Source organism: Bos taurus, chromosome 16, assembly GCF_002263795.3.
Source record: "Bos taurus isolate L1 Dominette 01449 registration number 42190680 breed Hereford chromosome 16, ARS-UCD2.0, whole genome shotgun sequence".
Classification (NCBI taxonomy): Eukaryota; Metazoa; Chordata; class Mammalia; order Artiodactyla; family Bovidae; genus Bos; species Bos taurus.
The window spans coordinates 35,185,516-35,199,731 of NC_037343.1; the positions used below are offsets into that span (position 1 = coordinate 35,185,516).

The 14,216-nt window shown below is 38.4% G+C and overlaps 1 protein-coding gene across 1 annotated transcript in view; it reads right to left on the reverse strand.

The window, feature by feature from the left end:
* KMO (kynurenine 3-monooxygenase) overlaps positions 1-14,216 on the reverse strand; it is a 68,322-nt gene that overhangs the window by 7,256 nt on the left and 46,850 nt on the right. The window contains exon 11 of the mRNA NM_001243298.1: positions 9,404-9,461. Coding sequence (NP_001230227.1) covers positions 9,404-9,461 — 58 coding nt within the window. The remainder of the gene's footprint in view (positions 1-9,403; positions 9,462-14,216) is intronic.

Here is a 14,216-nt window from a genome sequence, read left to right on the forward strand (position 1 = left end):
TGGAAAAAAAATGAGACTTTAAAAAGATAAAGTGACTTGTTCAAGGTCACAGGGCTAATAAGTTAGCAAGTCAAGACAGGAATCTGGAGAAAACAAGAAGGCAGAGGTGTAGGTAGACATGGAGTACAACTCTCTCCAAGAATACATCAGGAATGCACCTTCAGACACAGAAGTGCATGCAGAACACCAGCTGAGAGTGGACAGGAGTACCTGACCAAAGGAAAAGAGTATATAGAATCACGCAAGACTTGGTAGGATGAAGGAACTAGGGGAAAAAACAGGAGTGTTAGTAGGACTGGACCTGCCCTCAGTGGGTGGGGGCACTGAAGCAGGGGTCCGATCCCCACATCGGGGCAATTGTCTGAGTCAAAGGAGAAACATTTAAGGCTGAGAGTGAAACAGCTGATCTGTGGCAGCTGAAATGGAATGAGCATCAGACAGTCCTTGCTGCAGCCATACATACCTCGGAGAAGGACACAGGTCTCCTGCAAGGTGCAGTGTCTGGGAGCTGAAGTTTAGGGATTGTGGAGCAATCCCAGGGTGAGGGCTACTGTTGACTGTGGAAAGACAGATCAAGGGGATATGAGGGAGGAAACTGTGGTGGGAAATGCCTGTGGAGGAAAGCCAGGCAGCAATGGAAGCAAGGCAATACTGCTGAGTCACACGTAGGGTGCGGAGCCATCACCACAGCCTCTCTCTCTCCACACACCAGCATCAGCAGCTGAACAATAGAGAGGCTGGCCCATCAAACGCCTGACGCACTGAACCACAGAGCAGAACCCCACCCAAGGTGCTCCTTTAAATGACTGATGTGCCTCTGATCTACAGAGTAGGACCCCAGCCACAGGGGCCCCTCTATGTGCCTGATGCATGGAACAACAGAGAAGGACCTCAGGCAAGGGAGCCCTCTAAGTGCCTGAATGGACAGAGCAACAGAGAAAGACTGGCCAAAGAGGCCTACTAATCGTCAGCTACTAGAGGCTTGAAACAAGACTGTTAGGGCCATAACTCCTATGGTGGAGGCAGTCCATGTTCCTGCATGCTTGGTGCTGCCAGGGTCCCCACAAGCCAAGCAGCTGCACCACCTTCACACTCAACTCTCACTGGGGCAGAGCTGCCACAGGCAAAAAAGTCTTGCATCTATGGGCGCAGGGTCGCTTCAGTTGTGTCTGAGTCTTTGCGACCCTGTAGACTGTGGCCTTGGCACCCCACTCCAGCACTCTTGCCTGGAAAATCCCATGGACAGAGGAGCCTGGTAGGCTGCAGGCCATGGGGTCGCTAAGAGTCGGACACGACTGAGCAACTTCACTTTCAATTTCACTTTCATGCATTGGAGAAGGAAATGGCAACCCACTCCAGTGTTCTTGCCTGGAGAATCCCAGGGATGGGGGAGCCTGGTGGGCTGCCGTCTATGGGGTCACACAGAGTCGGAAACGACTGAAGTGACTTAGCAGCAGCAGCAGCAGACTGTGGCCTGTCAGGCTTCTCTGTCAGGGAGTGGGGTTCTTCAGGCAATATTGGAGCGTATTGGCCAATACTGGTTGCCATACCCTTCTAGAGCACTATATTTCCTGCTGTCCTAGCTGCCAACTCCCCTGAGTACCTGGTGCTGCCAGAACCCCTGTGACCCAAGCAGATGCACCACCTCCAAACATGGTCCTCACAGGGGCAAACCCAAGTCCTCCAGGGAAGCCTCAGGAGCAAACCCCAGTGGATGACCCACATACAGAGGTGAAAATAAAACCACAATTGAAACCCAGGGGCAGTGTGGCTAAGGAAGAAGACCCAAAACCTTCCCACCCGGTGTACAAGCTGCAGATTAAATCCACACGATCAACTAGACAGAATCTGTGTCTATGGAATATACAAAAGGTCATTGAGAGTGCCCACAAAAGAAAATGCACTAGTTCTGATAGCTGTGGTCATTGGAGGCAAGAACACATAGGAGCAGGACCAGATTAGAATCTGAGCTTCCCCCAAAGCAGGTCCAGAGATGAGCACAGTGTTGGAGGGCATCCTAGGGAGGTGAGGTGGACTGTGACTCCCAGTGAGGGAAAGGACTCTGACAGCAGTAACTCAAGAAAAACATTTATTATTCTTATGTTTTGACTTGTTGTGTAGATTCTTTTGGATCTTTTTTCTTTGTTTTTCCTCCCCACGCCCCGCCCCGCCCCCCCCCGCCCCCCCTCCACCGACTCCCCAACCCACTGCTTCTGTTGTAGTTGTCAACTGGCACTATGAAATCTAATTAAGCTTTTGAGATTTTTTTTTTCTTTTTCTATGTCACATTTTTTATTGTTGTTATAAACCTCTGCCTCTACATTGGGCTTTTGCAGTTCTGTGGAGTTCCTCCCTCTTTTTCTCTTTTCTCTTCTTTTTAATTTTAATTTTTTAAACCTATTATTATTTTTTCTACATTTATTCCTTTGTTTGCTTTTCCTACTATTCTTTTCCCCTTGCAGTTAATCTTGAATGTATATAAGTCTTCTTTATATAACTCTATTTAACTTTGCATATCTATTCTTTCTTTCTTTTCTTTCTTTCCTTTCCTCTCAACATATTTGTTAGTTTTATTGCTTTATTCCCCAATTGGCACCTTGCCTTAGTTTTGTTTTCCAGTTTGTGCTTTAGTTAGTTTTGTTCTCGTAGATATAATTTTTTATTTCCTTTGTTTGCTGGGTCAATCTACTCTATTTTTGTTCAACTGTTTTGACTTTGCTTATGGGTGTATTTGTATATGTGTATATTCTATTATTTTAATTATTATTTGCCTGATTTTTTAACTGCCATTTGTCTGGGATTCATCTTTGGTTTCTTGTTTTCAGATATTTGCTTTAATCTCAATTAATGCCATAACAAACCACTTGTGGAAACTTTATTCCTGACCAGAGATCAAGCATTGAGCCTTTGGAGTGGGAGCACTGACTTCAAAACACTAGACTACCAGAGAACTAACACTAGGAAGTATCAACTAGTGAGAATTCACACAAAGGAAACCACTTGAATACACTACGCAGCATCACCCAACCCCCAGGAGCATCCTGTGCAGGACACCTCACCTAAACAGCACACAAAACAAAAGTACACACCCCACCATCAGCAGACAGGATTACCATCTCACTCAGCCTTGCCCATCAGAGGAAAAACAAACAAACAAACAAATCTCGCCCTATACAAAGCTTACACAAACCAATGGACCAACCTTAGGAGGGCAGAAACCAAAAGGAAGAAAGAATTAAACCTTGAAACCTGGGAAAAGGAGACCTCAAACTCAATACCTTAAAAAAAATAATGAAAAGGCAGAGAAATGCTATACAAATGAAGGAACAAACTAGAAACACAGAAATCCAAATAAATGAAGAGAAATAGGCAAACTACCTGGAAAAGGATTCAGAATAATGATAGTAAAGATGATCAAACACTTTGAAAACAAAATGGAGAAAATGCAAGAATCAATTAACAAAGACCTAGAAGAATTAAAGAATAAACATATAGAGACAAACAACACAATTACATAAATTAAAAATACTCTACATTTGACATTTGACATTGAAGTCGCTCAGTCGCGTCCAACTGTTTGCGACCCCATGGACTGTAGCCTACCAGGCTCCTCTGTCCATGGAATTTTCCAGGCAAGAGTACTGGAGTGGGTTGCCATTTCCTAGAAGGAATCAATAGCAGAATATCTGAAGCAGAAGAATGAATCAGTGAGTTGGAAGATAAAATGGTGGAAATAACTTCTGAAGAGAAGAATAAAGTAAAAAGAAAGAAAAGAACTGAGGATAGTCTCAGAGACCTCTGGGAAAATATCAAACGCACCAACATTAATATTACAGGGGTCCCAGAAGAAGAAGAGAGAAAGAAAGAGTATGAGAACATTTTTTAAGAGATTATAGTTGAAAATTTCCCCAACATGGCAAAGGAAATAGTCAATCAAGTCCAAGAGGCACAAAGAGTCCCATATAGGATAAACCCAAGGAGAAACACCCCAGACATATACTAATCAAACTAACAAGACTAAACACAAAGAAAGTATATTAAAATCAACATAGGAGAAGCAACAAGTAACATACAAGGGAAACCCCATATACTTAACAGCTGATCTTTCAGCAGAAACTCTGCAGGCCAAAAGGGACTGGCAGGATATATTTAAAGTATTGAAAGGGGAAAAATCTACAACCAAGATTACAGTACCCATCAAGGATCTTATTCAGAATTAATGGAGAAATAAAAAGCTTTTCAGACAAGCAAAAGTTAAGAGAATTCAGTACCACCAAACCAGCTTTACAACAATATTAAAGGGACTTATATAGTTAAGAAATACAAGAAAAGAAAAAAGATCTACAAAATAAACCCCCAAAATTAAGAAAATGGCAATAGGAACATATATATCAATAATTACTTTAAATGTAAATGGATTAAATGCTTCAACCAAAAGACACAGATTGGCTGAGTGGATACAAAAACAAGACCCATATATATGCTGTCTACAAGAAACTCACTTCAGACCTAAAAACACATAGACTGAAAGTGAAAGGATGGAAAAATATATTCCATGCAAAAGGGAAGCAAAAGAAACCTGGAGTAGCAGTCCTCATATCAGACAAAATAGACCTTAAAATAAGGAAGATTTCAAGAGATAAGGAAGGACACCACATAATGATCAGGGGATCAATCCAAGAGAAAAATGTGATGATTGTAAATATCTATGCACCCAACATAGGAGCACCTCAATACATAAGACAAACACTAATAGACATAAAAGGAGAAATTAATAGTAACACAATATTAGCAGGAGACTTTAACACCCCACTCACACCAATGGACAAACCAAACAAACAAACAAACAAACAAACAAACAGAAAATTAATAAGGAAACACAAGTCTTAAATGATACATTAGATGAGCTGTATCTCATTGATATCTTTAGGACATTCCATCCAAATGCAGAAGGCTATACCTTCTTCTTAAGTGCACATGAAACATTCTCCAGGATAGACCACATCTTGGGTCACAAATCAAACCTCACTAAATTTAAGAAAATTGAAGTTGTATCAAGCATCTTCTCTGATTACAGTGCTATGAGATGAGATATCAATTACAAGAAAAAAACTGTAAGAAACAAACACATAGAGATTAAACAACATGTTTCTAAATAACCAACAGGTTACTTAAGAAATCAAAAGGGAAATAAAAAAATTTCTAGAAACAAATGACAATGAAAACATGACAACTCAAAACCTATGGGATGCAGCAAAAGCAGTTCTAAGAGGGAAGTTTATAGCAATACAAGCCTACCTCAAGAAAGAAGAAAAACATTGAATAGACAACCTAACTTTACACTAAAACAACTAGAAAAGAAGAATTAAAAAAAAAAAACAAAACATTAGAAGAAGAAATCATGAAGATCCAAGCAGAAATAAATGAAAAAGAAATGAAAGAAACAACAGTAAAAATTAATAAAACTGAAAGCTGGTTCTTTGAGAAGATAAACAAAATTGCCAAACCTTTAGCCAGACTCATCAAGAAAAAAAGAGAGAAGAATCAAATCAACAAAATTGGAAATGAAAAGGGAGAGGTTACAACAGACAATGCAGAAATACAAAGGATTATAAGAGACTATTAGGAACAACTATATGGCAATAAAATGGATAACCTGGAAGAAATGGACAGATTCTTAGAAAAGTTCAATCTTCACGACTGAACCAGGAAGAAATAGAAACTATGAAAAACTCAATTGCAAACACTGAAATGAAAGCTGTGATAAAAAAAAATCTCCCAAAAAACAAAAGCCCAGGACAAGATGGCTGCACAGGAGAATTCTATCAAACATTTAGAGAAGAGCTAATGCCTATCCTTCTAAAACTCTTTCAAAAAATTTCAGAGGGAGGAACACTTCCAAACTCATTCCATGAGGCCACCATCACCCTAATATCAAAACCAGACAAAGACAACACACAAAAAGAAAACTACATGCCAATATCACTGATGAACATAGATACAAAAATCCTCAGCAAACTTTTAGCAAACAGAATTTAGCAACATCAAAAAGCTCATACACCATGATCAAGTTGGGTTTATTCCAGGGATGCAAGGATTCTTCAATATATGCAAATCAATCAATGTGGTACACCATGTTAACAAATTGAAAGATAAAAACTATATGATAATCTCAACAGATGCAGAAAAAAGACTTTGACAAAATTCAGCACCCATTGCCGATTAAAACTCCTCAAAAAAATGGGCATAGAAGGAATCCACCTCAACACAGTAAAGGCCATATATGATAAATCTACAGCAAAAATTATTCTCAATGGTGAAAAACTGAAAGCATTCCCCCTAAGATCAGGAACAAGACAAGGGCGTCCACTTTCACTGCTATTATTCAACATAGTTCTGGAAGTCCTAGCTACAGCCATCAGAGAAGAAAAAGAAATAAAAAGAATTCAGATTGGAAAAGAAGAAGCAAAGCTCTCACTGTTTGCAGATGACATGATACTGTACATAGAAAACCCTAAAGATAGTATCATAAAATTACTAGAGCTAATCAGTGAATTTAACAAAGTTGCAGGATACAAAATCAATACACAGATATCATTTGCATTTCTATATACTAACAACAAAAAATCAGAAAGAGAAACTAAGGAATCAACCCCATTCACCACTGCAACTTGAAGAATTAAATATCTCGGAATAAACTTATCTAAGGAGACAAAAGAACTGTACACATAAAATTAAAACACACTAATGAAAGAAATCAAAGACAAGATAAACAGATGGACAGATATTCCATGTTCCTTGTTAGGAAGAATCAATATTGTGAAAATGACTATATTACCAAATACAATCTACATGTTCAATGTGATCCCTATGAAATTACCAAAGGCATTTTTCACAGAACTAGAACAAAAAATTTCACAATTCATATAGAAACACAAAAGTCCCCAAGTAGCCAAAGCAATCTTGAGAAAGAAGAATGGACCTGGGAGGATTCAACCTTCCTGACTTCAGATTATACTGCAAAGCTACCATCATCAAGACAGCATGGTACTGGCACAAAAACAGAAATATAGACGAATGGAACAAAATAGAAAGGTAAGAAATAAACCCATGCACCTATGGGTACCTTATATTTGACAGAGGAGGCAAGAATATACAATGGGGCAAAGACAGCCTCTTCAATAAATGGTTCTGGGAAAAACTGGACAGCTACATGTGAAAGAATGAAATTAGAACACTTCCTAACACCATACACAAAGGTAAACTCAAAATGGATTAAAGACCTAAAGGTAAGACCAGAAACTATAAAACTCTTAGAGGAAAACATAGGCAGAACACTCAATGACATAAATCAAAGCAAGATCCTCTATGACCCACGTCCTAGAATAGCGGAAATAAAAACAAAAGTAAACAAGTGGGACCTGATTAAACTTAAAGGCTTTTGCAAAGTAAAGGAAACCACAAGCAAGGTGAAAAGACAACCCTCTGAATGGGAGAAAATAATAGCAAATGAAACAACTGACAAAGGATTAATTCCCAAAATACACAAGCAGCTCATACAACTCAATACCAGAAAAACAAACAACCCAATCAAAAAGTGGGAGAAAGACTTAAACAGACATTCTTCCAAAGAAGACATATAGATGGTTAACAAACAGATGAAAAGATGCTCAACATCGCTTACTATTAGAGAAATGCAAATCAAAACTATAATGCGATATCACCTCACTCCAGTCAGAATGACCATCATCAAAAAGTCTACAAACAATAAATGCTGGAGAGGGTGTGGAGAAAAGGGAATGCTTTTGCACTGTTGGTGGGAATGTAAATTGATACAGCCACTATGGAAGACGGTATGGAGATTCCTTTTAAAATTAGGATAAAACCACCATATGATCCACTCCTAGACATATATCCTGAGGAAACCAAAATTGGAAAAGACACATGTATCCCATTGTTCATTACAGCACTATTTACAATAGCCAGAACATGGAACAACCTAGATGTCCATCGACAGATGAATGGATCAAGAAGTTGTGGTACATATACACAATGGGGTATTACTCAGCCATAAAAAGGAATACATTTGAGTCAGTTTTGATGAGGTGGATGAACCTAGAACCTATTATACAGAGTGAAGTGAGTCAGAAAGAGAAATAAATATATTCTAACATATATACATAATCTAGAAAAATGGTACTGAAGAATTTATTAACAGGGCAGCAGTGGAGAAACAGACACAGAGAATAGACTTATGGACATGGGAAGAGGGAAGGAGAGGGTGAGATGTATGGAAAGAGTAACATAGAAACTTACACTACCGTATATAAAATAGACAGCCAACGGGAATTTGCTGTATGGCTCAGGAAACTCAAACAGGACTCTGTATCAATCTAGAGGGGTGGGATGGAGTGGGAGATGAGAGGGAGGTTCAAAAGGGAGGAAATATATGTATACCTATGGCTGATTCATGTTGAGGTTTGACAGAAAACAGCAGAATTCTGTAAAGCAATGATCCTCTAATAAAAAAAGAAATTAAAAGAAAAAAGGCTGGAATCTGGGTGTAGATTCAAAACTGGTTCTCTAAGTAGTCTCTCATCTGCCACAGGTTTAATTTCAGAGGTGGCCTTTGAGAGCATGTGGAGCTGAGAAGCAGTAAAAGTTATCCAGTTCTATTGTTTTCAATTTCTTTTACAGATGAAAATTATGTACATTTAACTTATTTTCAGAGTTATATATAAAAATTAAAAACTTCAATACTTGTAAAATTATTTGTGGAATTCATTTTAATCAAAAGGTAAATGGAACTACTATATGCAGACTTTGACAAAGCAAAAAACAAGAAAATGCTGGAGCTTCCAAAGGTGGTCTGAGGGCAAGCTGTAGGGGATATCGTCATGGGTGTTAACTAGACTGAGTGGGAGATAAAGGGGTATGTGTGCATGCTAAGTAGCTTCAGTTGTGTCTGACCCCATGGACTGTAGCCTCGCCAGGCTCCTCTGTCCATGGAGTTCTCCAGGCAAGAATACTGGAGTGGGCAGCCATTCCCTTCTCCAGGATCTTACTGACCCACGGATCAAACCAGGGTCTCCTGCATTGCAGGTGGATTTTTTTGCCATCCGAGCCATCAGGGAAGCCCAGAAAGGAGTACACCTTCACCAAACTTTGGTACACAGAAATTTTTTTCTTGGTATAGACCTCCATGTAAAAACTTAAACTGTATTTTCCTCTTTGGGTGTTTCTTGTCTGCAATGAGTAACAACAGTGGCATAGAGTGTTAAAAGAAAAAATTATAATTCTGATTAGGAAATCTAATTCATGATTTGAAATCTTCCAGGATCAGAAACAGGTGTACAATTAATCAGCAAGACTAATCCATGTCCCACGGAGAAATTTTACTTACTAAAATCATTATTGAATTTATCCATTAATTCATCAAATACCAAGCAGTCTTCAAAGCCCTAAAACAAGAAAAAATGGGGAAAAATGAACTAAAATAATAAATACTTTGTTTAGCTATTTTGAATAGACTTTTCATTGGTGGTATAACTCACAGGATATTTGTACCCTAAACCAGTACGTAACAGCTGAATAGTCACACTTGGTATTGAATTCTGATTAAAAATGCCATTAACAGCATGTTTGATGGTTTTGTCTTTGCCCAGTTTATTCATTTATATCTATCAATTCAGTTCAATTCAATTCATTTCAGTCTCTCAGTCGTGTCCGACTCTTTGTGACCCCGTGGACTGCAGCACGCCAGGTCTCCCCGTCCCTCTTCAACACTCAGAGTTTACTCAAATTCACGTCCATTGAGCTGGTGATGCCATCCAGCCAACTCATCCTCTGTCATCCCCTTCTCCTCCTGCCTTCAATCTTTCTCAGCATCAGGGTCTTTTCCAATGAGTCAGTTCTTTGCCTCAGGTGGCCAAAGTATTGGAACTTCAGCTTCAGCATCAGTCCTTCCAATGAATATTCAGGACTGATTTCCTTTAGGATGGACTGGTTGGATCTCCTTGCTGTCCAAGGGACTCTCAAGAGTCTTCTCCAACACCACAGTTCAAAAGCATCAATTCTTCGGTGCTCAGTTTTCTTTATAGTCCTACTCTCACATCCATATGTGACTACTGGAAAAACCATAGCTTTGACTAGACAGATCTTTGTTGGTAAAGTAATGTCTCTGCTTTTTAAAAAGCTGTCTAGGTTGGTCATAGCTCTTCTTCCAAGGAGCAGGTGTCTTTAAAATCATGGCTGCAGTCACTATCTGCAGTGATTTTGGAGTCCAAAAAAAATAAAGTCTCTCACTGTTTCCACTGTTTCCCCATCTATTTGCCATGAAGTGATGGGACTGGATGCCATGATCTTCATTTTCTGAATGTTGAGTTTTAAGCCAACTTTTCACTCTCCTCTTTCACTTTCATCAAGAGGCTCTTTACTTCTTCTTTGCTTTCTGCCATAAATGTGATGTCATCTGCATATCTGAGGTTATTGATATTTCTCCCAGCAATCTTGATTCCAGCTTGTGCTTCTTCCAGCCCTGTGTTTCTCATGATGTACTCTGCATATAAGTTAAATAGGCAGGGTGACAACATACAGCCTTGACGTACTCCTTTCTTGATTTGCAACCATGTTGTTTCATATCCAGTTCTAACTGTTGCTTCCTGACCTGCATACAAATTTCTCAAGAGGCAGGTCAGGTGGTCTGGTATTCCCATCTCTTTAAGAATTTTCCACTATTGTGATCCACACAGTCAAAGGCTTTGGCATAGTCAATAAAGCACAAGTAGATGTTTTTCTGGAACTCTCTTGCTTTTTCAATGATCCAATGGATGTTGGCAATTTGATCTCTGGTTCCTCTGCCTTTTCTAAATCCAGCGGGAAGTTCATGGTTCACATACGGTTGTAGCCTGGCTTGGAGGATTTTGAGCATTACTTTTCTAGCATGTGAGATGAGTGCAAGTGTGTGGTAGTATATGTAGATATAGATATAAATTTAGAATATCAAAATTTTAGATTAACTTGTAATTTTGACAATTCTGTTGCTTCTTAAAGAAGCAAAAATAATTATATTGTTCTACCATGAGCATTAGAATAATATTTAAACTATTTAGGCATTTAAGATTCACATTTAGAGCAATTTAATGACAGCATAGAACTCTCATATGAACTCATTTCCCATAAGTCAAAATTAAAGCAAATTTCTAATCAACAAATCCACAAAATTAGTAAGATACTCTGCTAAATGCAGTAGGGAGAATAAAATAGAAAGCTATGTTTCCTGTATTCTAGGAAATTAAACTATGGTTTTAAGATCATATATAAATATGTAAAGGTTAAAAAATAAAATATTTCTATATCAATTACATATATCAATATTATACCAGAGGCAAATAAATTTGTCAATTATATAGGCTGTTAATGCTATAGGAATATAGAGATAAGAGATATCATATAGTGATGAGATAATAGTCTTAAATTCTTTAATTAATTCATTTATTCCTGGAGAATTCCTATGAGATAGGTCTTATTAAAATCTGAATTTTGGGGGGAGGGAGGCTCAAGAAGAAAGGGATGTATATGTAATTATGGCTGATTTGTACTGACTACCACAGCATTGTAAAGCAATTATTGTCTAGACAAACAATTATTTTATGTGGATAAAATAAACATAAATTTATTTTGGGGATCCCACCTCCCCAAAAAAACGTTTAAAAAAAAAGAAATAATAAAGCAAAAAGTATTAAAAATAAAAAATCTGAATTTTACAAATAAGGAGTAAAATTAGTTGTGTGAAAATATATTCTAATAAATCATGAAGGCAGGCTTTGAACAAAGGAGCTCTAATGCCAGAGTCCACACATGTATCCACTGCTAAAATTGATGTGTTTTTTAGTTAAAAAAAAAATTGGAGTATAGCTGACTTACAATATTTTATTTGTTTCAGATATACAACTTAGTGATTTGATATTTTTATAGATTATACTCCATACAAAGTTACAAAATATAGGCTATATACTATGTACTGTATATTATTACAGTTTGTACCTCATAATCCCCTTTTTCTTTCTTGCCTCTCCCCCTCCCCTTCTACCCACTGGTAACCACTAGTTTGTTCTCTGTATCTGTGAGTCTGTTTCTGTTTTGTTATATTCATTTATTTGCTTTATATTTTAGATTCCCCATATAAATGAAAACAAACAGAATTTGTCTTTCTTTGTCTGACTTATTTCACTAACCGTTATACTATACAGGTTCATCCATGTTGCTACAAATGGCAAAATTTCATTCTTTCTTATGGTTGAATAATACTCTATTGTATATACATACCACTACTTTTTATCCATTCATTTTTTAATGGACAGTTAGGTTGTTTCCACATCTTGGCTACTGTAAATAATGCTGCTATGAACATGGGGTGCATATACCTTTTTGAAGCAGCATTTTCATTTTCTTTGGATATATACCATGAGTGGAATTACTGGATCATGTGGTAGTTCAGGTTTTAATTTTTGAGGAACCTCCATACTGCTTGCCATAGAAGTTGCAACAATTTACATTCCCACAAACAGGGTACTAGAATTCCTCTCTTCTATATCCTTGACACACGTTTGTCATTGTCTTTTTAATGATAGCCATTCTAGCAAATATGAGGTGATATCTCATGGTGGTTTTGATTTGCATTTCCCTAATGAACAGTGAATGGCAACCCACTCCAGTACTTTTGCCTGGACCCATGGACAGAGGAGCCTGGTGGGCTGCAGTCCATGGGGTCCTGAAGAGTCGGACACGACTGGGCGACTTCACTTTCACTTTTCACTTTCACGCATTGGAGAAGGAAATAGCAACCCACTCCAGTGCTCTTGCCTGGAGAATCCCAGGGATGGGGGAGCCTGGTGGGCTGCCGTCTCTGGGGTCGCACAGAGTCGGACACGACTGATGCGACTTAGCAGTAGCAGCAGTGAACAGTGATGTTGAACATTTTTTCATATGCCTGTTGGCTATCTGTATGTCTTCTCCGGAAAAATTCCTATTCAGTTCTTCTGCCCATTTTTGAGATCCGGTTGTTTGTTTCCTTGACATTGAGTTATATGAGTTTAATATATTTTTGGATATCAACCCCTTATCAGACATTACATTTGCAAAGACCAAGTTATTCAAATGCAGCTAATTTTGTTCTTTTTGGATTTGATTAAGGTCTCCCATTCAGTAGGTTGCATCTTCCATTTGTTGATGGTTTCCTACAATTTTGTTTAATTTTCTCTTGTTGTTGTTCAGTCACGTCTCACTCTTTGTGACCCCATGGACTGTAGCACACCAGGCATCCTTGTCCTTCACTATCTCCCGGAGTTTGCTCAGACTCATGTCCATTGAGTTGATGATGCTATCCAATCATCTCATCCTCTGTCACCCACTTCTCCTCCTGCTCTCAATCTGTCCAAGAATCAGGGTCTTTTCCAATGAGTCAGTTCTTCGCATCAGGTGGCCAAAGTATTGGAACTTCAACTTCAGCATCAGTCCTTCCAATGAATATTCAGGGTTGATTTTCTTTAGAATTGACTGGTTGGATCTCCTTGATGTCCCAGGGACTCTCAAGAGTCTTCTCCAGCTTTCACCATCTCTATGAAATTATGTGAAATTTACCTGTCCTGGTCTTGAAGGTATGTTCTGTGATGTCCTATTCAGTCTGCATGGGCCTAGTGGCTTTGGTGGGAGAGCATATCTGAAGTGAGCATGGGCCACACTTTTCCTTAGGCTGTGGTGGCAACCACCCCCTTGGTGAGAGACAGGACTCGTTTCAGAGGGCCTAAAGCCAGATTCAGGTGCAGCCAGGACTTCTCCTTGGGAGAAGGCAGGAAGGGAGGAAGTAAGCTCAGGGTCCTCCTGCTCTACTAACTTGATCCCACCTCCCATTATGTTTTGTAAAACAAAATATTTACCACTAATTAGATGAAAATATAATTGATTATACTCACACATTATTTATTCTTGGACTATATTGCTAAACCAAAACAATAAGACTATGGTTATAAAACTATAATATTAGTAATCAAACACACATGCACATAAAATAATTGTTTGTCTAGACAATTATTTTAGAATTCCTTAAATTAACATTCACTATTTGAACAGTATTCCTTTCCTGATATATTGTTCTGGCCAGAATGGTAAAATTTCCATGGAAGCAGTAATATTCAATGTCTAGTCTGTTTTATCAT